Here is a 27,966-nt window from a genome sequence, read left to right as displayed (position 1 = left end):
CTGACCAATCAGAGCAGAGTAGGCTGGCAGAAAGGAGGGGTTTAGAGAGACTGAATCTTCAAACTTTTTCAGACTCTTTGAGAAATTAGGTGATGTGCAAAATGTATATTATATGAGAAAATGAAAGTGGTTTTTGACCTTGAATGTCTGTAAACCTCCAAAATAAAGCTAGGTACCTTTAAAATAACATAATAAGGGCACTTTAGAAGTATGCATGTACAAAATAATTGCATGTTAGCATCTCTTAGTAGATATCAAAACTACATTTTTTTTTTTTGCATTTTGTTTGCATAATATTTGCACATTGATTGAGTTTATTTTAAACATATAAATAAGCAGTATAAGCTCTGAAGAAACACACTTGTGTCTGTGCACGTATGAACAGTCCTGATATAAAAGTGTCGAGTCCAAATCAAATTCTCACCTCAGAAACATGTTCGTGGGATTGAAAATGTGTGAAAACTTTGATTGAGATCCAACTAATTCTATAATTACTCATCATCTCTGATTGCTTTGCACGTCATGTTAAAATTCACCTTTCATATTTATGGAACCATACACAGGTTTATTAATAAACACTGATTCATAATACCTTTATATTGACTGATGGCACCTGAGGGAACGTGCAGGATGAGCCTCTGATGTTCTGGGCAAAGAGAAATCCCTCTCTGCCAATCTGTCCATCGGTTATTTTCTGTGTTCTTTTGGAAACAGTTTCCCTCAGTATATAAGCACAAAAGAAAAAGGGGGGATATCGAAGTCTAATAATGTTTAACTTTATTTGTTTAATGTATGATTGTCATTTAGGTAATTTTCATCTCGTAATTCATTTTCTCCTCATCTTTTGCCGACCCTAACACAGTTAGTCAAAAGTCTACTCACTATCTGAAATGTTTCAAAAACTAAAGGTTTTTGTGTTTGTGATAATAAAACTACTTAATTATAGTAATGTGAGTATTTTTAATCTGTTACTTGAAACCCCTGTAAACTAGTAATATCTATAATACTGTTCAAACGTTTGGGGTCAGAAAGAATTTGTTATGTTTTAGAAATAAGTCTTTTATGGTCGCCAAGTCTGCATTTATTTGATAAAAAATACAGTAAAAATGCTGATTAAGATTGATAAAAAAATTACAGGATACTGAGGATAGGAAGTTCAAAAGAACAGTAAAGCAGAAGCCCCTCACGGATGATTGGTGCACAAAAATACACAAAACACAATGCAAAGTCCAGGCCTGGTCCTCTCTCGTCCTTCACTGTCACCTTCTTTTATCCTTCTGGAGATCCTCTGTGTTTAATACTGCAAGCTGTTTCCAGTTATCATCAGATCAATCAAATTATGATAGGCTTGTCCCTTATTTAGCACGAGAGAGCTGCTTTTTGATAGTAATGTTTGCATCCATAAGCAGTTGCTCCAACTCTGAAAGTTCATATGCATGCAACATGTCTTTGTTTTTTTGACGATGTTAATGTTTGTCATTTCAAAAGTCTTTCCAACTGGAATTTAAAAACTTCAGAAATGCAGATGGATAAAAAGAATGACAGCTGAGCAGAATGTCCCACATGTTTAACATGTCAAGAAAATGAATACTGTTTTTGCAGTGTAAATCTGAACTGATTTGAAATGTTTTACTTTTATCCAAACAAAAGGCAGCTGTATTAGTGTCTTAATACACTGAATCCAGTGATGAATACTGTTTACATTTATGAGCTTTGCACTGGCTTGTTTCTACCGGTCATGTTTAGTTACTTGCTTTTCCATAATTAATAATTGCTGGAGCGAAGAACACGTGCGTCTGAATCTTTGTACGATGGAGAGAGTCAGATTGTACTTTGGCAGAATCCTCTGAATCAATCACTGGTGGCAAACACACTCTTTCTTTTCAATGTTTCTTTCCATGTATGGACAAATCAAAAATCAATATTTTCTTTGTTCTTTTCATTGCTAGTTAATTTTTCCTTCTCCTCTCTGTCTCTCATCCGTTTGTATTTTCATAATTATTTTGTTTTCCTCTCTTTCAAGCATCTGTTATTAAACCACAACCACAGAAGCAGTAGAATGTTTTTCATGATCATTTACACCAATCACTGCCCAGCTTTGTGCCTTGAATTGCAACATTTTAACCAATGTTGAGCATGAATGTTGGGTTGTGGGTTAGTGTGGAGTATTCATGTGTGTGGCAACTGTTTCACTTGAAACAAGTTGAAAAGTTCTGAAAATAGCAGCATTTCCGCAGCATTGTTTTCTTTTCAAACCGCACTCATTGTATTGATTAGAAATAATGAGGAAGAGAAAAACATAAAAAAAAATAAAATCAAGGTTAGAACTCCAACAGAAATAAAATATTCATTTTATATTCAGGACATTTAATATTCAACAATATTATTGATCTGCCTGCTTTGACACCATTATATGAGAACTGAACTGAGCTGGACGATAACATCACGGTTTTCTCCAGAGCGGCTAGATATAATGAACTAAACTAATCACTTTTTTACAACAAAAATGACCCATCACTGAACTTACTTCAAGGGATAGTTCACCCAAAAATGAAAATTAGCCCATGATTTACTCACCCTCAAGTCATCCTCGGTGTTTATGGCATTCTTCTTTAAGACGAACACAATCAGAGTTATATAAAATAATCTCCTGGCTCTTCCAAGCTTTATAATGGCAGTGAATGGCTGTTTCTGTTTTGAAGTCGATAAAAGTGCATCTATCCATCATAAAAGTGCTCATAAAAGTGCTCATAAAAGTTTTAAAGGGGTCATATAATGGTACATGCACTTTTACAAGTTGATTGTACTGAAATGTGTGTTGGCAGTGTCTGTACACAACCATCATAAAATGATCAAAATCCATCCAGTGTTTTTTTTTTAAATCTTCTTATATGTTTTCCCCCATCTCAAATCAAGCTGTTCGTCACACGGTCGGACGCCCCTCCCACGATTGTTGATTGACAGCAGCGTTTCAACACAGACCCGCCCTCGCTCGTGAGCGAGCTGTCAATCATAGTCCGCGCGGACTGGCGTGGTCAATGTTGACACGCTGGAGCACTGTCTATGAGCAGAATGGCGTCTAAGCGATTGTGGTGTTCTGTTCTTGGGTGTAATAAGGAACACAGCAGTCATGTTGATGTTCCTCAATCCGAACCGCTGAAGACGCAGTGGCTGAGTTTGTTTTCGAAGGGAATATTCCCCACGATCAAAGTCAATGCTTTCATGTTTGCGTGAATCATTTCACACACCAGACTGCTTTATAAACAAGGATCAGTATAAAGCTGGTTTTGCTAAGAAGCTGCTCCTGAAAAAAGGATCGGTACCAACTATTCGTGTTCCTGCTGCACCTCCAGAAGAACTGAAGTGAGTGTAACGTTTTATTAACCTTTATATTAATATTTATATTAATCTTTGCAAATCGCTTGCACACTTCACGATGAATGCGGCTATTTTTACACTCAGGGTACATTACGGCATGTTTTCTATGTACGACGTTCTCAATATAATTCATAATCCCACGTTTATAATGAACAACGCGTTATGGTTATTGTGTTATAGTTATAACAAACGGTGTCCGCACAGAACAGAGGGGCGGGGTGAGCAAAGCGCATTATCATTTAAAGACCCATGCACTTAAACGGCGTGCTGGAAACAGAGCTGTTTTTGACCAGGTAAAATGAGCGTTTGCTTACAATACTAATGAGAATTTTTTATTAAAGTATATTACAAACTTTTAATTTAGACCCTAAAGAATCATATTAGCTTGTACAAAAATGGCATTATATGACCCCTTTAATAAAGGCCTTCTGAAGTCAAGCGATGCGTTTGTGTAAGAAAAATATCCATATTTAAAACTTTACACAGTAAAATAACTAGCTTCCGGCCAAACAAACATACGGATTCCACTTAAGTCTAAGCGCAACTTATGCGAGTAATGCGACGTTCTGCTGATATTTACGATACGCCATGACACACTACACTACTTCCGACGTCACAAGTTGCGTAAGTTGTGCATTAGTGCAAGTAGACTGCGGATGGCCGTTTGGCCAGAAGCTAGAATTTTACTTTGTAACGTGTTAAATGTGAATATTTTTCTTACACAAACTCATCGCTTCGCTTCAGAAGGCCTTTATTAACCCTTTATTAAAAGTGTGGAGCACTTTTATGGACTTCAAAACAGAAACAGCCATTCACTGCCATTATAAAGCTTGGAAGAGCCAGGATATTTTTTAATACAACTCCGATTGTATTCATCTGAAAGAAAAATGTCATGATGACTTAAGGGTAAATCATGGGCTAATTTTCATTTTTGGGTGAACTATCCCTTTAAGCTGGACTATGATGCTATTTTTTTTTCTAGAAACAAGCTTTGTTGCATTATTTTCTTGTTATCACTGTAAAGCTGCTTTGAAACAATCTGTATTGTAAAAAGCGCTAGGCTATATAAATAAAGGTGACTTGACTTGACAAACTGTGTCAAAAGTGGCTTAATTTGCCTAAATTAACCCTTTATTCTGTTGTTTAGGAATAAATGATAGGATTCGAACTGGCAATCAGACATCAAAATTATACCACATACCAATAACCCATTATATTCCAAATTAATATAATGATTGATTGATTGATTCTCTGAGAGTGTGTTAGGTGTTTTAGTGTTAATATGTTGATAAACGTGTGTGTGATGTTTGCTCTTGTGTGTCGGTGCATGCTTGGGCAGCTGTGGACAGCTGTTCATCAATCTCTCATTTCAAGCATTATGATGGATGGATGAGCAGGCAGCAGTGATTTCTGGCTTGGGGACGAATGCATGTGTCTTGATGTGCAGAAATGTGTGTGCATTGTGTATTGTAAACGTGGCTCATCCTGTGTATGTGTGTGGGTGTGTGGTGTGTATGCATGTTCCCTGTGTATGTGTGAAGATCCATACTCCTGCTGAATGATCCAGGCTTTGATGAACATATGCGAGCCAAGGAATTTATACAGGTGTGTCCCGGCATGTAATACAGAGAGACGGAGAGAGGACGTCTCTGTTAAAAGAGCCATAGAGTGCAATCATGAAATCTGTACTATATCTCATAATCCAAATACTAATATTTGCCATGCGTGTGTTTAGACAGTGATGCTTTTGACTCAGTCTTATACTATCTGTAACTCATGAACATTCTCCTTTAACAATTTCCAAAATGAAAGCTTAATATGGAACACTGTACAAATTAATATAGTGTTTTAGTCTCTCTTTGATTTCTGCTTATTTATTTGTTTGTGTGTGTGTGCGAAAACAAGTTTGTAGGAGGGGATTCGAGTCATATATAGAGAGACCAGAATATAATTGAGAGAATTGGCTGTTTTGACCTTTTAGGCAAAGAAGCAGACAACTAGCAACCACTTAGAACACCCTAGCAACTGCATAACAACATGCTAAAAACCAATGTTGTTATTGTTAACTAAAACTATTAATATTCATTTTTGTTAATTGAAATAAAGCTGAAAAAATATATATATATTAGATAAAAAAATTTAACAAAAATGGAAAATGTTGCTTTGCCAACTAACTGATTCCATTTCGTGAAAATCGAAGCAACGGTCTAGGTGGAGTTAGAAAAAGTAGGTTTTTAAAGAAAATCAAAATGGCGGACTGGAAGTTTGGTCAACTAAAATTGGTGTTTGGTGTTTTAAGCCCCCAACGGCACCTTCCAGGCAGCGAGGGGATGGGTAGGTTTAAGGTTGAGGTTAGGGTTAGCTACCTGGAAGGAGCCATTGAGCCATTGGGGGCTTAAAACACCATCGAGCCCTAAAATTGATGAAAAGCTATTAGCATTTTTTAAACATTTATTATAATTCTTGACCACAAGGTGGCGCTGCCCTGAAACGTTTTAAGTACCTTCAGAGTATGGTGCTGATTACACATACCGAAGTTTCATAATGATACGCCAATGCATTCATAAAATTCAAAATGGCCGATATGGGAAAATTGGTATCGTCAATGTCCCTATAATGGCACTTTTCCATTACCAGTACCAGCTCAATTCGACTCGACTCGACTCGACTCAGCTCGGCTCGGCTCGCTTTTCGCTCCGTTTTCCATTGCAGATAGTACCTCCACAATAGTACCTGGTCGTCATAGCGACGCCGCAGGAAACTGCCGTGACTTAATCTTTTACGCGAGACACGCGAGACACACCCGCTACCCACACACACAGGACAATGGAGGAAATCGAGTGTATGCTGTTTTTGGATGTTTTTGTTTTTGCTGTTTTTTATTCAGGATACTCCGTCTGGCGCGTGCAATGATGACGCAGTGAATAGTGACGATTCTCTCTGACCAATCAGCAGTCTGCTGTGTTTTCACGTCACATTTTAGTATCGCCTCAGCTCGCTTAGAACCTCGCCAGAGGTGGTACGAAAAAAAGTACCTGGAAGCAGGTACAGGTACAACTTTTACACAGTGGAAAACCAAACAGAGCCGAGTCGAGGCGAGGCGAGCCGAGGCGAGCTGGTACTGTGTAGTGGAAAAGCGCCATAAGACAAGTCATTTCACTCAGTGGCCATCTCTGAAATGCCTTTTGAGCATGCAAGTGCATTTTCTATCTCTTTGAATGGGGAAACATCAAATTCTCCAAAACTGCCCGCCAAGCTTACGAATAAATTCCATATTTGAAATCACCAAAGAAATCTGACAACAACTGTCTCATAAACTTTGTTTCTAAACTCTCGAATCATGACAGAAAGTAATTTTTTCAGCTGGACCAAGCTAATGTGCATGCGCAGTGGAAGCACGCTTCTGGCTGCTTCTATAGGAACCGGAGCTTCTAACGGCAGCTGCAGTGACGCGATGACTTTACCAATCGGCGATTGGCTCTTATTTAGAAGGCGGGACTTATTCCGCCATATTGTGCATTGCACTTTCTCCCATGAGTGCAGCATCTTTCTGTATAAGTCTTTGGTATCGTTTGACTCGGGATGCTGTACCAAATCTAAAGAGACCAATTTTATGGCCAAACCATTTAGAAGTTATAATCCAAAATAGTCATTCAATTTTCATGCAAATTGGAGCAAAATTTAAAGCATTGGTCTAGGATGAGTTCGAAAAATTACGTTTTTTGGAAAATTCAAAATGGTGGAAAAATTCATAGGGTGCAATCGAACCGTCTTGAGCCAAGGAATCAAGGAATTGAGGCAATTTTGTTTCTAGCCCTTACAGTTTAAAAGTGATTAGCATAAACACAAGTGCAATTTTGGGCAGTTGGTGGAGCTAGAGGGATTGAGTTAGAGATTCAAAAATTTATGTGGTTAATGTTCAGACTGTCCTCTATCAGTGTGCCAAATTTCACAACTTTTTACCATACAGTTCTATGGGCTGCCAAAGACACATTAGCGGAAGAAGAAGAAAAAGAACACTAATGGATACAGGTGCCTACGGACCTTCGGTGCTTGGCCCCTAATAAAATGCTCTGAACCTCATTAGCAATCATCTACAATTGCCCTGCATCAAAGCGGTGACTTGTACATGGGTGAGCATTACTCACATTTTTCCCCGGAAATGTTAGAATATAGTTATTTAAAAAAAAGGTAACTGCAAACTGAATGCTTAATTTACCTAAAGCCAATTTGTAGTCCCATCTGGCACTTGGGGAGTCTTAATTTTGGACTTTGTGTGTGTTTTACAGGCGTGTGCAGGAGTGTCTGCCCCCCGCTGGCTCAGGGACACCCTGCACAAAAGAAGCTGCATTCTTCACATTCCCTCTGAGGAGAGTTCCCGTAACCTGGGGTGGAGTGAGACATCAGTCCGTACAACATGTGTAACCTGGAGCTCTCCGAGCCTGGTAGTCCGTGAAGACGTCATTCTGTACTGTACAGAATGGCAGTGGCGGGCCGTGCATTTCACACCTAGGCCTTCAGTGGTGTCCTACCTGAATTAATAACTTTTAATAGTGTAGCAGTGCACAGACTCTCTATAATTGTTCTGAAATGGCTGTTTTTATTTTGCACAGGCGGTTATTGGGTTAATGCGGTGAGTTTGGAAAAGGACGGGTAGAGAGAAACGAGCGAGTGAGTTCGTCTTGTGCGTTAGTGTACAGTGGTTCTTGGGATCCGATTTTAAGTTCAGAAACGGAGCCTCCCTTGTCTTGTCCTTCAAGGGTTACTATAGTCCCTTAATTGTCAGACGTTACAATAGTATGAATGTTTAAAAAAGAAAAGAAAAGAAAAATTCCAAGAAAAATTAAGAAGAAAATCATATTCACCATGGGAAAAACGGGGGCAAAAAAGCATTAACCTCACCAAAACTACTGATAATTTTTTTACACAAAATCCATCCTAATTTCTTTCCTCAAAAATACTTAAATTACTCTGTTGTTCAGGTTATCTGTGCGTTTCAGTCCCAACAACCTTTTCTATCGCCATTGAGGCTAATACTGAAAGTCGAGTCTGTCCCATCATATTTCTGTGTGTACAGCTGCCCCATGCTCTCACACAGATTTTTTAAGGAAATCAATGAGCTCAGCGGGACTTTTGCCTTCAAAATCAGTCATGGCATACATTACCGTCAGCCAGTTCTGTTATTACCCGGACAGATCGAATAGAGTTCCTTGACTCTGCTATAAGCTGGATGGCTGAATAAGGGATTTTTTTTTCTGGTTCGTTTGTGGGTTGAAAAACTATTAAATCTAGAGGAATATTTAGTTTATGCTGTTCGCTATACAGATGCGATTAGCTACACTGAACAAAATTATAAACGCAACACTTTTGTTTTTGCCCCCATTTTCCATGAGCTGAACTCAAAGATCTAAGACTTTTTCTATGTACACAAAAGGCCTATTTCTCTCAAATATTGTTCACAAATCTGTCTAAATCTGTGTTAGTGAGCACTTCTCCTTTGCCGAGATAATCCATCCACCTCACAGGTGTGGCACATCAAGAAAATCTGATTGGCTGTTTAAATCTGACTGATTATCTGATTGGTTAAAGCAACATTCATTGCCATTACTTTTAAGATACAGGCACCCGCACTATTGATTATGAAGGCCTCAAGGCAGATTTCTTTGGCCATGGCAAGAGATGATGGCTGAAATATAATTGGATAAAAGCTCTAACATAATAATACACTAGTGGAAGCAGCTCAACCAAGAGAAAAGCTACGAAATTAAGAGGATGGACTATTGGGAATAATACTCATTCATGGAAAAAATATATTAAAGTGCAAGTCGGTGATTCTGATAGTGTTTAGAGAAGGCCTTGCTGGCCATGACGGCCCACCACTGGTATGATGTCACCTCTGGCACATGTGCTTTAAGTCAACATGAAATCATATCTGACCCTATTCACATTCTTAATAACATTCCATGATTCATAACTGCACATTATTCCAGAGAAAGAAAATGTTAGTCTTTGTCAGTGCCATTGAGAGAGGCTCTGGTCTTCGTAATCGTTCATCAGTTGCTCCGCCTCTAAAATGACTTTCCTTTTCAATGAATCCCTCTTACATTCTTACATTTTTTCATCCTTTAAACACTTTGCTTCATTCTGGTATGTAACACCCACTTTTCATGATGCAATCAGTTCCTAAAGGACAAAATGAATTCCCTTACACTTCCAAATTCCCATACTTCAAATGAATTTTCACATATTCTCAAACTTCTTTTTCTTCTCTATATCTCTCCTCTTCTCTAGCTTGCTTCCTAATCTACTGTAGTTGTGTAATAAACCTGGAATTGTATATTATGAATAATTGGCCTTTTGACAAATTGCTTTATTCCCCTCTTTTCAAAGTCACTTTGGATAAAAGCATCTGCTAAATGCATATATGTAAATATTGAATGTTCTATGAACTGCAATAAGTCATTACGGAAGTGAAATGAGTTGCAAATGGCATTTCACGTCTAACCTGGTTAGTATTTTTTTTTTTAAACACAAGCTAAAAAGAAATTCTCCACATCTTACTCACGTCTGAGAATGCAACTGAGTTTATTGTGCATACTGTACCTCTTTTATCTATATTTATGCATTAAACAAAATAATTGATTGATTTGTAAGGGAAGTAACTGGCTTAATTTTGTTTTACATGAAACCTGAAAAGGATTCCCTGCCCCTCGATACATTCGGACCCGTGTCAAAAGGTCATCGCCCTTGTGGCCTTGTGTGCTCCAGCTGTCGCGTACGTCAGGAGATCCTGAATCGTTTCAGCCTTAAAATAGTTTGCAAACTTTAATTTTAGGAACGACTTGAAATAACCCTTGGCTCCCGCATGCACAGCACTGTTCCTATGCTAGAATAGTTCACAGAAGGTAAGACAAAGCAAGTTTATTTATGTATTTTATACACAGTGGTGATTAAAAAGTACTTTACATTGGTCCATTATAAGGATTAGAGGATTCTGATTGGTATCTAATTATTATTGGTATTCTGATTGATAATGTCCAGTCAGATCGTCATTATTTCAAATAAACCATTCCGCACGACACAACATTTATTTTAAATTATATGTTTTTATTTCAATATGTATTTTTACAGCCTTTATGCTACTAGACAAATGAAGAACTATTTCTTTCTTCATTATTTAGGATATTACCTTAACAAGAGCCATCCTTTAACTGGATGATTGCCCTAAAATGTTTTCTGTTGCTACACCCATCAAATTAGAAGTAAAAAAATACTAAAAGACAGTCTACAGTCACTGCAATGGACTAACAACTTTCAGACAAAAAGAGAGAGAGAGAGTAAATGAAGTCCCACACTGTAAACTTCCCGCCTACCAATCGTAATAACCAATCAGAAACCGAGCATTTTTTGTACTGCTCTCTGATTGGCTGCTCGCCGCGTGACTGACAGTCTGTGTGAATGAAGTTTTTTCCCACTTTGGCTCCGCGAAGTTTCAGTGACGGGGGCATCACTGCAGCGCACTGAGGGGAAGGAAAGAACAGAAGGGAAAAGAAGGGAGAGAGGTGCCCCATCCATCCATCTATCCATCCTCTGAATTTTCCTGCAGGACTTTATTAACGTATGGCTGCATGAGAGGCTTTGAGCTCTCGCGCTTTCTCTCTCCGGGGCTGTTGGGTTACTGTCCTGATATCAAGCAGTTGTCATAATAATATCATTAAACTCTACGCGTCAGGACGGACGCAGGTGGTCATGGATACACCTATCAGATGGAAAGTAAAGCGGAGGTTTAAGGAGGTGCGACTGTCGGTACTCCTAGTATTCCTGATGTTTGTCACCTCACGAGTCAGCGCAGGTAAGCGGCGAATCAGCTGTTCCCAAACTGTTACTTTGTGCCGCGGGCCGCGCTCACCCGGGGCTGCGGTTCTGTTGCGCGAGCGCATTCCACGGTCAGTCCGCCGTCCCGGGACTGGAATGACCGGAGGAGGGGATGGGAAGGGGGGCCCTAGAGTGAGATTTTCGCGTCCGAAGTTCAGTGGCTATGACTTTTGTTTTGCACTTTTTTTTTGTGCGTGAGCATTAGAGCAGAAACGAATAACGGAATGAGGGAAGTTTTCCCGTGCAAGTCTACAGATGCGTGAGGAAATCGTGATGCACCATCTTATTGTTGCATCAAACTCCTTTACGCTGCAACACTCAACAATTCTTATGCAAATTAGCAAACAAAGACCTCATAGTAGAAATCTGGATTCCAGGATTCCATGTGCGTGAATAGGTTCTTCAGTGGTTCTTTTTTTTATTTTTTTTATTTTTTTGCATTTTAGATTCTTGACTTCAGAATATTGGTTTCTGGCATCTGTAAAGCAGCATAGAGGGCATAGTTTTCAAGAAACTTACACTCTCCAACACTCTTAAAAATAAACATTCCAGTATGAATCAAAGTCACTGGAGAACCTTCTTAAGTTATGCTTGAGAAAACCATTCGTGTGATGCTTCACCAGAACCCCGTAAAACCAATATGCTGATATACCTAAACCCTATGCAGTGTTTTGATTTCTTTGCCGAATCTCAGAGACTTCAAAGAACCATTGAAGAAGCTTTATCTTTAGGGGAGTATGACATCAGGACCCTTTTGCTATCAGACCATGCAACCTAGAATGGTCTTTGTAGACTTTTTGGAAGATGTTCCAGATGCTTTTTAGGGGATCTGGCAGAAAGTAGTTTTCCTTCAGCAGGCGCGCTAACTGCAGAACGTAATTGGAAAAATATGCAGGATGAGAAACACACCAGGAGAGAGAGCGACAGAGAGTTTATGTTTTTCCATAGGGTCATAAAAAACGAACCCATCACTCTGGCTCTCCTTTTATTCGGCGAAAGACAATAGATAAATGCAAATAAACGCACGTTATTCTGTCTTGGTTCCTGGTAGATGGTCTGTAATGAAGAACATCAGTGGGTCAGGGTGGAGTCGCTGCGTGTCTTCTCTAGTAGATCAGAGATGCTCGAGGTGAAGCTCGCAATTATCTTGTAAACCACTTATAGAAGGAATTACTCAGCAGACTATGTAGAACAGTTATTGTAGAGATATTTATATGCATTCATCAAGTCACATGCATTTTGAAATGATCAGCAATATGCCATTTGTTAAAAGTCGAGAGATTCTTAGTTGTTTAATCAATATTTTCCATGCAATATGCATGAAAAGATGTTTCTTTTTTAGCATATAAAAAGCCAACTTTCAATGGTTAGATCAGTTGTTTGATCTGGTTTTAGTGTTCCGTCATTATAAAGCTCCGTATATCACACTGATAGAGTGGGGTTTACTAGTTGTGAACACGAATCTGTGGTTTGTACAGTAATGACGGAGCCAAAGCAGACAGGATATGATCTCTCATTCTCATCCTCCTGGTTTCTCCAGCCTGTCCCAGGGAGTACCCCTCTCTCGCTCTCTCTTTCTCCAGGCTGGAGGGAGGGCGAGAAAAAGGGGGAGGGATCGAGAGAGCGGGGTTGGAAATTCTGCTCTGCATGTGTGATCAGATTCGTGTCTGGTCATGGCCACTTGGCTGCACATTATACTGATGGAATTATTGAGCTGTTTAGAACATTTTGGTTGAGGAACTTCTCAAGAACATGCTTACATGCTTAAATCAAGATTCCAATTAGAACCTAAAACAGTTTCATAATTTGACTTTAACTTCCCAAATAACTTTTTATTCTCCAGTTCTTTAGAAAACCATCATGTACTGGTGCTTTAAAGAATCTGAAGAACCTATAAGGAAACACCAAGAGCGTTTTAATCTTCAAAGAACCAAATAGCAACTTAAGAACCCTATCAAGGTTTCCACAGTCATGGAGGAACTAGGGTTAGGGTTAGGGTTATTTTATAGACCCGGAAAAGTAATAGAAATCAAAATAGTGCATTTTTCTTGTTTTGTTTAGCTCTGAAACATTTCATAGACATTTCTCTTTGTAAACATAATGTAATCATGAAATGTATTGGTCAAAAGGTGTGTAAACCAGTTAACACAGTCAAAAATGATTCTTTGCTGTACTTGAGAACCATTAATTTCCATTTTTAAGAGTGTATCCAAAGTGTTGAGCATTGAAAACTTTTCAACCTAATCTTTTTTGCCTGCATGAGTCAAAGCTGAATTAATTAGAGTGATTCATTGACTTGACTATGTATTAGAGACATCTGTCACAGAGCATCTGCTACAAAGATGCTCAGTGTCAAATTGGATTGAAATGCATTAGTTATTTGGTTTCATTCGCAATCTAGAATGCTTTAGGCTAAATTCAGCTGCGATCCCTATGTAGTGTATACTATAGACTTTACTGTACATTACTGTACAGTATTTACATTACTGTATGCTTCCAATTTCTTAGTGTACACGTGTAGCGGGGTAATGCAGGAAAGATGGTGGATTTGATCCGCAGCCAGACTCACAAGTTTTCAAGGATGCATTTTTTTTTTTGAGCTGTGAAGCTGAGTCAGTCAGCAACACTCACTGCTTCCGCGACGGTGATGTCATGCAGTGGGCGGGGCTAATCAAATCTGCTGGTATAGAATGACGTGCTGTCATAAAGTTTATGGTGGGACTGGCAGTGCATTGTGGGATACAGGGAGCTCTTACGTCAGATTAGACAGAAGCTTGTAAAGGCAAAAATGGCCAATGGTGATGCTGCTCCACTTCCTGTGCAGGGCTATTCTGCTTTATTACTCACACTAGTGCTGTTTTATGAGATTTTTACGAACACTCTCGGCGAACCGGCCTCGCTCATTCAGCCTGTTGGGTGTGATCCACTTTTGAGAGTACACGAATGCCTTTTAACAAATGGCATGTTGTAACGATTGTTTATTGTGTTGTTTCTGGTTTTGGTTACTCTTGTTGTTGTGTTCTGGAGACCCTTAAAGCCTTCAGAGGAGAAACTCTGGAATGTTTGGAGCCAAAATTTCACACCCTTGGAGCCTTTCAAAAATGTTTCTAGTGTAATGCAAACAAGCTGTCCATTTCAGCTGTCTTCATTCAGTGATTGATTTAGTAAGAATCATAGAGAGGAACGTCATGACTCGTGAAGAAATCAAATTCGTGTTGCCTTTGGCTCTATCGGCCCCATTAACAGATGTGTTAAGTGGTGTCTTCCTCTGGCTATTATAAGGTACCTGTCCAGTTTCAACAGGAAAAGGATGAAGGGTTTCCCTCCTAATCAAACTCCCAGAATTACTTTTTTTTTTGCATACAAACTATCCTGTGCGGTATGCAAGATTAAAATGAGTATGTTCCAAATCATAGTATGTTGAAAATGCAATTTTAAAAGTGCCTGGATGAATGGCATACTTTTTAGGATGGATTTTCTAAATATGCATCAGTCTCATACTCTCCATATTAAATAGTATGCAAGATTAAGAGTAATCACCCTAAAGCATGCAGGAAATAGTATGTCAGTAGTGACTGGATGTCAATGTGTGCAAGTATGCATCTGTTGACATCGTCAATCATCAATCTTATATAGCCTACAATATTAAGATTAATGCATCTCAAATCATAGTATGTAAAAATTGACTGGATTGCATAGTATTTACAATAGATTTTTATATAGAATGCTAGGTTAAGATTAGTGCATCTCAAACTATTGTATATTGAAGGTGCATGGATGGTGTATGTTTTACAGTGGATTTTTTAAAGTATGCATCTTTATGCATACTATACATCATACAAAGTATGCAAGATATAGATTAGTTTGTGCTTTTTACACTCAATCTTGTACAGTATTCAAGATTAGGATTAGCACATGCAAATCACATTATGCTGTAAATTCATAGTATGTCAAAAGTGATTGGATGGCATAGTATTGACGATGGAGTTTTGAAGTATTAATCTGTTCACACACTATTTATCTTACATAGCTTGCAATATTAAGATAAGTGCATTTTACAATAGTATGCTGGAAATAGTATGTCCAATGTGACTGGATTTCAGTATTTTTTGTCAGTGACAAATAAGGTTTGTCAAGATGAGAAATTTGAAAAACTTGTTTTAAAAGCATATATCAGGTATGTTAAAATGTACATAGTGTGTTTATGTTGTTTTTATGTAATTAAAAATGACATTTGCACCATTTTTTACGAAAGTTAAGACTGAATGTACCTCAATGTGTCAAATGGTGTAACTGTCAAAGAATAAGAAATATTAAATATTTTATCCACCTAGATGGCATGTAAGTGTACATATATAAATAAATACTATATGTAATGAAATACATTTTAATATATCACACGCAAATAGATTTTATTAGAGTAAGCTCTAAATGTAATTTTTTTTGCAATATTTGGCTGCACATATGCTGAAAACACCTCTGTTTCTAAATAATCTGACAAATTATGTAAAAATGGTTAAAAACCATGTTATTACACTAAACTAGATTATAAAATTTTATTCCACATACATTTTTCCTGTATATAATTATATTTTTTATGAAAAATATTGTTTACGCCATTTGACAAAAAACAGTTACACCACCTGACCATGTTGTTTCTAGAGTCAAAGGTCATTGTTTGTTGAAGAAATTGTGACTGAAAATCAAGCATGACTGTCAACAAGTTCAGCAGAAGTGGTTTTATTTTTGTCAATGCTGAAAAAAACTGAAAAGAGCTAATGAGGTTAATTCTTGTGTTACGCAGCACGTTTGAGCTTCAGCAAGAACTACTGAGGTTCATTATCGTGTTATGCAGCAGGTTTAAGTTTCAGCAAGAACCAATAAGGTTCATTCTCGTGTTACGCAGCACGTTTGAGCTTCAGCAAGAACTACTGAGGTTCATTATCGTGTTATGCAGCAGGTTTAAGTTTCAGCAAGAACAAATAAGGTTCATTCTCATGTTACGCAGCACGTTTGAGCTTCCACGAGAACCAATGAGGTTAATTCTCGTGTTACGCAGCACGTTTAAGCTTCAGTAAGAACCAATGAGGTTCATTCTCGTGTTACGCAGAACGTTTGAGCTTCAGTAAGAACCAATGAGGTTCATTCTCGTGTTACGCAGAACGTTTGAGCTTCAGTAAGAACCAATGAGGTTCATTCTCGTGTTACGCAGAACGTTTGAGCTTCAGTAAGAACCAATGAGGTTCATTCTCGTGTTACGCAGCACGTTTAAGCTTCAGTAAGAACCAATGAGGTTCATTCTCGTGTTACGCAGAACGTTTGAGCTTCAGTAAGAACCAATGAGGTTCATTCTCGTGTTATGCAGCACGTTTGAGCTTCAGTAAGAACCAATGAGGTTCATTCTCGTGTCACGCAGAACGTTTGAGCTTCAGTAAGAACCAATGAGGTTCATTCTCGTGTTATGCAGCACGTTTGAGCTTCAGTAAGAACCAATGAGGTTCATTCTCGTGTTACGCAGCACGTTTGAGCTTCAGTAAGAACCAATGAGGTTCATTCTCGTGTTACGCTGCACGTTTGAGCTTCAGCAAGAACCAATGAGGTTCATTCTCGTGTTACGCTGCACGTTTAAGCTTCAGCAAGAACCAGTGAGGATCATTCTCGTGTTACGCAGCACGTTTGAGCTTCAGTAAGAACCAATGAGGTTCATTCTCGTGTTACGCTGCACGTTTGAGCTTCAGCAAGAACCAATGAGGTTCATTCTCGTGTTACGCTGCACGTTTAAGCTTCAGTGAGAACCAATGAGGTTCATTCTCGTGTTACGCAGCACGTTTAAGCTTCAGCAAGAACCAATGAGGTTCATTCTCGTGTTACGCAGCACGTTTGAGCTTCCACGAGAACCAATGAGGTTCATTCTTGTGTTACGCAGCACGTTTAAGCTTCAGCAAGAACCAATGAGGTTCATTCTCGTGTTACGCAGCACGTTTGAGCTTCAGTAAGAACCAATGAGCTTCATTCTCGTGTTACGCAGCATGTTTGAGCTTCCGCAAGAACCAACGAGGTTCATTCTCGCACGTTTGAGCTTCGACAAGAACCAATGAGGTTACATTGGTTACATTGAACACCTGAAAGACTAAGAGTTCCAAATAGTAGGTTAGTTTATATTACATTTTTAATCAGCATCATAAACTAGTGATATTTGACTAAATTGGCCCCTAACAGAAAGGCTTGTAATAAGAGTCAGTAGGTGTAACCGGTTACATCATTTGACATTTCAGTTTAAAATCAAATTTGACAGGCATTATCATGAACACCTATGTAATCATGTGGCCTTGGTGGTAATATTTAAAATGTAATTTTTTAACTTAATATAATAAGTTAATATAATATAATTTTTATAATAGGGTCATACCATTTGACATATACTTAAGAATACCTGACCATACCCTAAAATTGTCAAATTATCTCACATTTTAAAGAGAGTTAATAACATTTGCATTCAGCAGTTAGTTTCACCGGGGGTCTGTCTCTGTGATATAATTTCCTGTCACATGGTCTTCTTACACAATATTACCAAAATGACTCCTTGAATGGTGGTTACACCACCTTGACATTTCAGGAATTTGACTTGACTCACATGATTCCCCAAATTAATTATAATATTCAGAACAATGGTGTTCCATTTACTTTTATTTACTGTTAGTTCTAATAATCTTTATGCCAAACTAGCTGATATTTTGATGGTTACACCACATAGACATTTTTGCTATCCTCCCCCAAATATTCTCTCAAAATGAATTAAAACCAGAAATTTTAGACTTGGTCTTCAAAAAAGAGAATGTATGCAAGTTGAACATATTGAAATTTTAACCCTATTAAATTTAATTAAACCATATGGACAAAAAAAAAATAATGCATCACGTCATTGACCCATTTACTATGGATGTTTGGATTTATGGTTTTTTATGCATATTTTCACAAACTATAAATCTTATATAGTATTCAAGATTAGGATTAGTGCATGCCAATTCATTGTAAAAAAAAAAGAAAAAAATTCATAGTTTATGCTGACAATCAGGTACTCATACTACATCCATACTACTACATGTCATAGATGACATACTACATCCATCCATACATCATCAGGTACCCAGATGACATACTACATCCATCCATACATCATCAGGTACCCAGATGACATACTACATCCAGTTTGAAGCAAATGTATGCTTTTTGGACTAACTGGCCACAACCGCACAAGATATGATTTGTATCGATACATCATTTTATGACTTTTGTAGTATGTCTGTCTGCTATGCTAGTTTGCTTCATACTCAAAAGCACAAACTTTTACTTTGCGAGCACAGTATGTACTTTTCAAGGTTAGTATGAGTATGCAGATTGATAGTAGAAGTATGTGAATAGATGATAGTCCAGTAGTTACCATGTCAGCAGTCATGATTTTGTGTATTACATAAGGCCAGACCAGCCCTCGGCCCTGTACTTGGCTTCAGTGTTTAGGAGGTCCAGCTCTGGGTTCTCAGGACAGAAATGTTGTACGTTTTGTACTGTATTAGACAGTGCTATTTTTGTGGCCAAGTTTAGAAATGAAGGTTTTTTTCCCCTTTCGGTTTGTGTGGTTTGGGCTTTATAGCGTGTGTTTTGGAGTTGCATTGTTTTATGATTGAAAGTGTTTCAAGTCTCCCTTCAATCTAAAGCCACATTTGGGAGGGTGATAGTTGGTGAAACCTTCAGTGTCTCAGTTCACACACTATAAAAAAACAGATATTACCTCTTTCAGACGTGAGGACCAAACCCTGATCCACATGTCTCTTGGGTTCACATATAAAGTTTCTCATGGATCATTATTTTGAACTAGTGTTTATATATATATATATATATATATATATATATATATATATAAACATACATAATCAGATAATAATCATACATACTGAAGACAAGATAGCAAATAATTGTTTTTATATTCAAGTGAATTACAATATAAGATATGTATATTTAATATAAATATAAATAGAATAGATTAGTTAAATTGGTTCACAAAGCTACAATGCAATATTTGAAACAACTTAATTGAACAATAATGATTAACAGCGGTATTTAAGAACATATTTATTTCACTTGAGTGATGACTCAAAAGAATCATTGAATCGTTTTCTGAAGCAGTTCATTGAATCAAATGGCCTGAACTGCTAAATGAATCTTCTAGTGAGAAAGGAGGTTGAGAAGTGTTCAGGACTGTGCGTGTTTCAGAGAGAAAGGATCAGAGTAAGAAAGGAGAAAGTGAAAAAAACAAAAAAGTGATTGAGGGGAGAAAGGAATGTGAGTTATAGTAGTTAAAGACAGCAGACCTACAGGAGATGAGGTCACCGGTCAGAGGTTAAAGGTGGCATACTGTGGGTGGTGCTCTTCATATTATGACCACCCCAGAGGTTTACAGTGCCCCATCCTGAGACACAACGTCTGGAAAACACATCCCTTTGAGTGGGATCCATTTCACACTGTTTTGATGTGAGAAATGACTTAAAGGTACAATATGCAAGAATTTTTGCCGCTAGAGGGCGCTACATTCCAAACAACAACAACGGCGTAGCTTGATGACGATGTGAAGGAGCGTGGAATGATGGGAACTGTCGTTTTAAACTCCACCGTGGATGTAAATCAGTCAGACGGGAATCGAAAAATCATGTTCATGGATGAGGCTAAGTTCTGTTTTTATAAATGTTGCGTTTAATGACATGCTTTTTGTGGCGAGGGGGGCGTGGTTCAGCGCGGTCTGTGATGGGAGAGAAAAGAGACGAGCAAGTAGGTCAAGTGCAAATGCACCTGTGTCTTATTGCAGTGATCGGCGTGGAGAGACCGCTTATAAGCCGCGCTGGAACGAGAGAGAGACTGGAGAGAAAATTGGACGCAGAGGAAGAAAACCGGTGGATCCGAGCTCTCATTTTTGAACTGTTTTGTGCCGTCGCGGTTGCCACGGTGAATGCGCGTTGTGCGCGGCTTTTGTTTGTTTTGCTTTATTTTAATAAAGTACGAGTCCCAGTCACGACGACGCGTCTTCTTCCTTCCTGACTCTTAAACCTCATCACACTTTTATTTCATTAAAATGAATTAACCGCAAGAAAAGTAAGGTTTAATACTTCATAGATGTTAACGTTACTGTATTTGTTGAATTCATTGTTGTGATAACGCTGCGCAGTTTTACATGTTCTAAACAATTGTTGTAAAAGTACATTCGAACATGCCCACATCATTTGCCAAAATACTGATTAATCTTTATGTATAACACATGCTATGTTTATTTACATGGCCATAAACACCAGACGTGATAAACAATGTCAATAAACTAAACACAAATCTAAAGCAATAATACTTTCCTTACATAAACAAAACTATTACCGAATGCTACATTTGGAAAATATAAAATTAAGCATGCTTTGTCGACAGAACCAGCTGCAATCGGTAAAGAATAATTGTGTCCCATAACGACTGCAGTCTGCAAGAAACAAGCTAAAGTTTGTAGCTTGATAGACGCTACAACTACAACTTTCGCATTTGTCCAGGACTCCACATTCTCTGACTCCACGCAGTACGAGCGGAAACCGAGGGTGACGCGGATATGACGCAATTGACTGGCGACTCCCAGCTCCCCCCTGCTCTAACGCCCCGTTTCCTTGGTTAAAATCGCAATTTTCTCACGATTTAAAAATAGTTGGAAACATTTGGGATATTGTAAGTAATCAACTTAACAAAATATATAACACTGGCCTTGAGATTTTGGGATATTTTAATGCAAAATTCTTACATATTGTACCTTTAAAACGGTTTGTCTATTTTATACTTAAAGTGTGTCATTGCTCATACACTACCATTCAAATGTTTGAGGTTGGTTGAATTTTTTATGTCTTTGAAAGAAGTATCTAATGCTCTCCAAGGCTGCATTTATGTGATAATTAAATGGAGTTTGAAGGACCATATCTATAGACCAGAATATCATAGATAGAGACTTGCGAGGGGACTCTTTTGACTTGGCAACAACCTAGTAGAAACCACCCAGAACACCTTCTCAGAACACCTTAGCAACTCCCTTGCAACAACATAGAACACCCCAGAAACCACGTAGTGACATTCCGAAACCTCTCAAAAGACCTAAACAACCTGCATAGCAACTCCCTAGCAACCACACGGCAACATTCTCACTGCATAGCAACTCCCTAGCAACCACACGGTATCATTCTCACTGCATAGCAACTCCCTAGCAGCCACATAGATCACCATATAAACCCCATAGCAACATTCTTAAACCACCTAGATCACATTTGCAACTACATAGTGATCCCATAGCTACCACATAGAACACCCCTAAAAAACCCATAGCAACATTCTCACTGCATAGCAACTCCCTAGCAACCACATAGAACACAGCTGAAACCCCATAGCAACATTCTAAAACCTCTCAGAGCATCTTTGCAACTGCATGACTCCATAGAAACCACAGAACACCATATCAACATTCTAAAACCTGTTAGAACATCTTACCAACTGCAAATCAAGTCTGTAGCAACCATATAGATTCTCACTGCATAGCAACTCCCTAGCACCCACATAGAACACAGCTGAAACCCCATAGCAACATTCTAAAACCTCTCATAGCATCTTTGCAACTGCATAGTGACTCCACAGCAAACACAGAACACTCTAGAAAGCCCAAAGCAACATTCTTAAACCACTCAGAACAACTTTAGCAGCTTTATAGCACTGCAGTGGAGAGTTCTGCATGGGTTTCTGCTCACATCTTCAGAAAGTCAGTCTAGTTGCATCAGTAGAGTGGGGGGTAGACAGGGTTTTAGTCTTTCGGATTACACCTGGTCTTGATATAGCCTGCCACCCCTGCTGCACACACACACACACACACACACACACACACACACACACACACACACACACACACACACACACACACACACACACACACACACACACACACACACACACACACACACACACACACACACACACACACACACACACACACACACACACACACACACACACACACACTGTTGTTTGCCATGCATGCGCGTGTGTGTGTTCAGATCTCTGGTTCCCAGAGTTTGAAAGTTGAAGTTTTTGAGTATTGTATTTCTGTCTGCTCTGTTCTGTATGAATGGACTCTTTCACAGAGCTTTTAAACGGATGCCATGTTTGGGCTTTGCTGAGGCTTTGTTGTGATTAATTGTGGTCAGTGTGTGTGTGTGTGTGTGTGTGTGTGTGTGTGTGTCTGGCTTCTCTAGAGTTCTAAGCACCCCTACAACGGCCTGAGGTTCCCTTGGGCTGTCATGAAGCTCACACATGTGCACACACTTCCTCTGAAATAACATTCCCTACATACCTGCGCTTGAGCTGCTAACTCAGTGTCAGCATGACTAGAGCACCTCAGAGCATCATGGGGTATGTGTGTTTTTGGAGCAAAAAGCCACAGATGGACCAGCGTAGATGGTTTTCTTTTATTACTTGGCGTTTAGGACTGGAGAAATCAGAGCGAGTGAGAGCGAGAGTTTGTGTTCTCACATCTGGAAGCTATAGCCGTCATTGTGCTGTCTGCTGATCCCAGAGAAAAAGAATGAAAAAAGAGGGGGGAAAAAAGGAAAAATGCCTTCCAGATGTTTTTTCCCCTCCCCTTGCTGTGGAACAGCAGAGGAATAAAATACTGTTTCATTAAGACAGAAGAAAAATACATGGTCCTCTCAGTGAGGAAACGAGTGCGAATGTCGGTACGGAGGGTTGCAAAACGTGCTTCGAATTCACACTGATCACAAAACGGTTTGTTTGTCTACATATTCTGCGCTTTACACAGTTATGCCCATGCAGACCTACTGACCTGACCCTTTTTTTGTAGAGTTATGCATTTATATCTGTTTATGCATGTGTGTGATGATTGTGTGAGATTGCAGAGCTTTTTTGAAAGAGAGGATGAGATATGTCAATATATTTTTTTTTCAAGGTTTCTTCTTTCGTTCTTACTGCCAAGATGACTTACACTACATTTTTTTCCTTTTTTTTCCCATTTCATAAAAAATATTTATATATATATGTTAATTATGTTAAATGTATATAGTTTGTAATATAATGTAATGTAATGTAATATAATATATATATATTTTTAATTATTTGCACTGTTGACAATCTTTTTCTTGTATTAATCATAAATCTCTTTTAATTTTCTTAGGATTTATACTTAAATTTGTCAGTGGGGCAAGAAAAATACACTTAATTCATATATAATCTCTGAATATCATCATAATGTCCTACACAGATTAGCTTCTGAACTAAATTAATCTTGTTTTAATGATGTTTAGAAATGTTGGAAAATGTATGAAAAGCAAGACAAAAATGTAATAATTTTTTTTTTTTCAATGTGATTTTATCAATTGAAAATATGTTCACAAAAAGGTGTTTTTAACAGAAATCATAATGAATCAGATAGGCTCAGAATGGGAACAGTTTCTGAAACAGTTTTCCATGGTTCATTTTGAAATGTATATACATATTGATAGTGTGTCACCGAGTTGCATTTGCAAAGTTAAACTCTGATCAGGTTTGTTGCATCATCATCAGATTCTGTTTCTAAAATCGTCAACAATCTGTGACAATGAGTGACTTCCTATCATTTTTGTCTCTGTTAAAGGTATAGCGGAGGATGTTTTACTTCCTGGTGGGTAACCTATACTATTGGTCCTCCTAATTGTCAATCATTCTGGTGAATCAATCAAACTTTTCAAAAAGTGGAGAGGGCGGGTCTTATCTAAAATTTGGAAAGATCCTCCGCTATACCTTTAACATCTGGCATTGAGTATGATTATGTATTTTGCTTGTGTGTGGGTGTGTGTGGGTGTGTGGGTGTGTGTGTGTGGGGTGGGGGGGGGGGGGGGGGGGCTCTTTTGTGGCAATTAAGAGCCCTCATATCTCACATGCCACATTCATGACCCTGAAACAGGGAATTATGGGATTTCCCGGGGTTTATAACCAACACACATGGTCCCTCTTGCTTTTTATGTGAGTGACTGCAGATCTATCTTTCCATCTCATGGAAAGAAGAGACTTTTTGTGTGACAAACAGATGAAAAACGTTCATTCATATGCCTCAGAAATGCCACAGATGTTCACATCACTTCAAAACATCAGATGCCTGGATCCCCCGTCCAAAAAGTGACCCACAATTCTTTTGTTTTCTCTCTAAAATGTACCATTATAGTCATAGTTTCTGTTAAAATACTATAGTTACTGCACTATTGTTATTGCTAGATAAGGGATCTCTTGCAAACAGGGTAAGATGCTTTCAGAATAAGTCTGTTGTTTTGTATATTTTCATATGCCAGTAGTCACAAATACCAGTTTACCACAATTGTAGAAACAATCACTGTAGTAATTATGGTATTTTAAAAGAAACTATGACTACCATGGTAAATGTTTGTACAGGTCAGTATGAGGTTTCAAAGCTTCTTTGAGTTTTCATAAGGTTTTCATTATCCTGTGGATGAGGAATCACTTGAGGGCAGCAGTTGGTCCTGTAATGCTTCATTTGAGCAGAATGCTAAAGGTTACGTGCTTGACTCTCTCACGTCTCTGTGTGTGTGTGTGTGTGTGTGTGTTTTACAAAGCTTTACTATAATGTGCATCTCAATCAATCAAACACTGCCATGTGTGTGTACAGCAAATAGCCTATAATTTCTGGACCAATGACGTGGTCCATAAATCTTATTTTACTTTATTTTTAGGCTACTTCCTGGAGGTGATCATCATGTGTATTTTCTTTTCTTTTTTTCCTTTTCCTTTTTTTACATCCTTAAGGTGATCATCATATTTACCCCATTTATTTTATTTTACTTCCTAGAGGTGACCATCACATGAATGTTTATATTTTATTTTATTTTATATTATCTATGATCTCATTGCCTATATTTTTGTCACTTAGTTCAACATTTTCACTTACATTGAGGAGGACAGTAAAATTATGTCTCGCACCTTGTGCACATAACATGCAAAAGTACTATAGCGAGTGAGTTTAGTTCTGTTCAACATGAAGATCCAGTATACAGTTCAATGACATCACCAGCTCCTTTTTGACCCTGCACACCTGGAAAATGCTCATGCTATTGAACACTTTTTTGTTCTGTGAAAACTTGCAGGTTTTCTTGGGTTACCGATAATGTGGAGTCGGTAATGAGTGATTAATATTGTTCAGTGGGTTAGTCATGAAATGTTTAGGGAACCCTGCAGGTCCAGACATGTGAGAAGAACTTTAGGATTCTGGAGTGGTGTGCGGAAAGCTGACATTCCTTCCACTGGCCTCATACTGAGAATATAAAATAGTCTCTCTCTCTCTCTCTCTCTCTCTGTCTGTCTCTCTGCAGTAGCAGTATCACATTATGAACTGGCCACAAAAACCACAGAAACGTTCAACTTTCTCCAGAAAGAATTAAACACACACACACTTCACTCATGCTTCAGCGCAGGACAGAGAGGCTTTTGTTCCAGACTTGTAATAATCTGGCGATACTATACAATAGTATGTCGTGTCATGTGACTGAAGTCATTTTAATGAAACTGTGATGAGCTGTTTAATGGTTTTCTGCATTTATGATTTTGTTTTGTAATGCGGGTATTATGCAACAGAATATAAGCATAAAATGCAATTTTATTAGAGTTAAAAGAAAAATTACAGTACCATGGTACTGCCTTGTTTTTTGTACAAGGTAACAAATCATTTTGGGGTATTTGTTTTTGTAAATTACCCTGTTTTTTGTGCATTATACCATGGTAGTTCTGGCTTCTACATGTACCTTGATTATACCATGCTTTTTGGGCGCATACCATGGTATTACCATTTTTTTGTACATGGTACTATGGTAATACTGTTTTTATACCATGATAATACTATACTTTTTTGGGCATGTACCATGATAATACTGTATTTTTATACTTGGTACCATGGTAATACTGCTCTTTTATATTTACAATAGCAATGCCATGCTTTTTGGACATTTACCATGATAATAGCATATATTGATATACGTTACGCAGGCAATACCTTGTATTTTGTACATGGTACAATGTTAATACCGTGTTTGTTTTTTTGTTTGTTTTTTACATGTACCGTGATTATACCATGATTTCTTTGGACATTTACCATGATAATACCATATATTTGTACTTTACCTTTGTAATACCTTGTTTTTTGTTCACAGTACCATGATAGTACCATGTTTTTTTTTTTTTACGTGTACCATGATTTTTGGGATATTTACCATGATAATGACATATATTTATACTGTGTTTGTTTTGAAATATACTATGATAAAACCATGTCTTTAAACATAAAGGCATTATTATATCATATAGCATAGTATATATTTAAAAAACCATGGTACATGAATAATAGCAACATGATTTAAATCAAAACACCATCTGTATTTCCATCTGATGCTGTCATTTTATCACGGTAGTTCATTTGTCAGGGTTGTGCTGGAGTTTTGTTCTGCTTTGGTCTTAGCATGGGACTAGTGTTTATGGGGTTGGATGAATTTGTAGTTGAGTTTGAATGTTCTTTGATGCTTTTAACGTGTGTGTCTCTTTTGTAATAAATGTGTGTTTGATTTCATGGGGAGGGATGTATGCTGCTCTCTTCTGAGTGTGCAGTTGTTCCTGCGTGCGCTGATGGAATTGGATGCATTTGTACATGAATCGTGTGTGTGATTGAGTTGTGGTACAGCAGCAGATGAGTCATCGTTTCCAGTGTCTAATAATGCACATGCTGAACACCAGCCAGCGATTCAGTCAGTGAACGTGAGCCATTTAACATGGAAAAACTTTACACACTCTTTGCTGAAAGAGAAGCCTTTTTAACTTTATTAGACAATCAAAAACGATGAAAAGTGTTGTGAATGTTGCAGGCAGATTAAATGGGTTTTGCTGAATCAGTCAGTCGTTGATTGCTGCTCTAGTTAGTGGAAACCAGTGAACACCACACAGTCTAACCAAACCACCAAACCATACATACCATTATAGTGCACTTCAAACAGCCCACTGAAAGAGAGAGAGAGAGAGACAGAAGAAAAAAATCTAAATTGGTTTACTAGGAAATATACTTAAGCCACGTAAGAAGCTCAAAGCACCTGGTCGGAATACCTGCAATTTTACCCGTTAGCCCTATGAACCCTGCCCTCCCTCTCATTACACCTCTGTCCAGGTCAAAGGTCAGTTGGTGGACAGTGACCTCCTGCATGCGCCAGAAGTGAGGTCGTAATATAGATGGCCATCACCATCCGTGCACCCACAGGGCATTCCTCCCACTTGATTGGCTGCTATTGGTTGAGGAGCTGTCAATCACTCAGATTGACCTATCATTAAACTGTCAGCACCGGCCTCCTAAAACCCTCAGCTTAGTGACAGGATAGCAAATACACTTGAGTTGCGTCCCATATTACGCACTATACACTATACACTATGCACTTATACACTATGTACTTATCCATATAGTGTATGAACTTTATAAGGTTATTTTGTCATTGAACATCGGAGTCTGAAGCCCCTCCCCCTCTGCTACATAATTAAAGCTGTGATAGTTAATGCATGAAGTGTCCAACATTAATTTTTTCAGTTAACTCTTAAATGCATGAATTTTTCATTATTACA

General features: G+C 38.2%; 1 protein-coding gene and 1 long non-coding RNA gene across 5 annotated transcripts in view; one reads left to right on the top strand and one right to left on the bottom strand.

Moving 5' to 3' along the window:
• Window positions 1–21,068, bottom strand: part of LOC309478219 — a 248,457-nt gene extending 227,389 nt beyond the window's left edge. The window contains exon 1 of the long non-coding RNA XR_014198871.1: window positions 20,843–21,068. This is a non-coding gene — a long non-coding RNA (uncharacterized lncRNA). The remainder of the gene's footprint in view (window positions 1–20,842) is intronic.
• Window positions 10,860–27,966, top strand: part of col5a1 (procollagen, type V, alpha 1) — a 100,608-nt gene continuing 83,501 nt past the window's right edge. For 3 of the 4 annotated variants that reach the window (XM_082141553.1, XM_082141552.1, XM_082141550.1), the window contains exon 1: window positions 10,861–11,230. In XM_082141553.1, the coding sequence (XP_081997679.1) occupies window positions 11,128–11,230 (103 nt within the window). In that variant the 5' untranslated portion in view covers window positions 10,861–11,127. Of the gene's footprint in view, window positions 11,231–27,966 lie in introns of all 4 variants that reach the window. The other variant, XM_082141551.1, reaches the window with a different exon arrangement.

The sequence above is a fragment of the Leuciscus leuciscus genome (assembly GCF_965113295.1).
Source record: "Leuciscus leuciscus genome assembly, chromosome: 16".
Classification (NCBI taxonomy): domain Eukaryota; kingdom Metazoa; phylum Chordata; class Actinopteri; order Cypriniformes; family Leuciscidae; genus Leuciscus; species Leuciscus leuciscus.
Note: the sequence above shows the minus strand (reverse complement) of the source record. Positions and strands in the feature narration are given on the sequence as shown.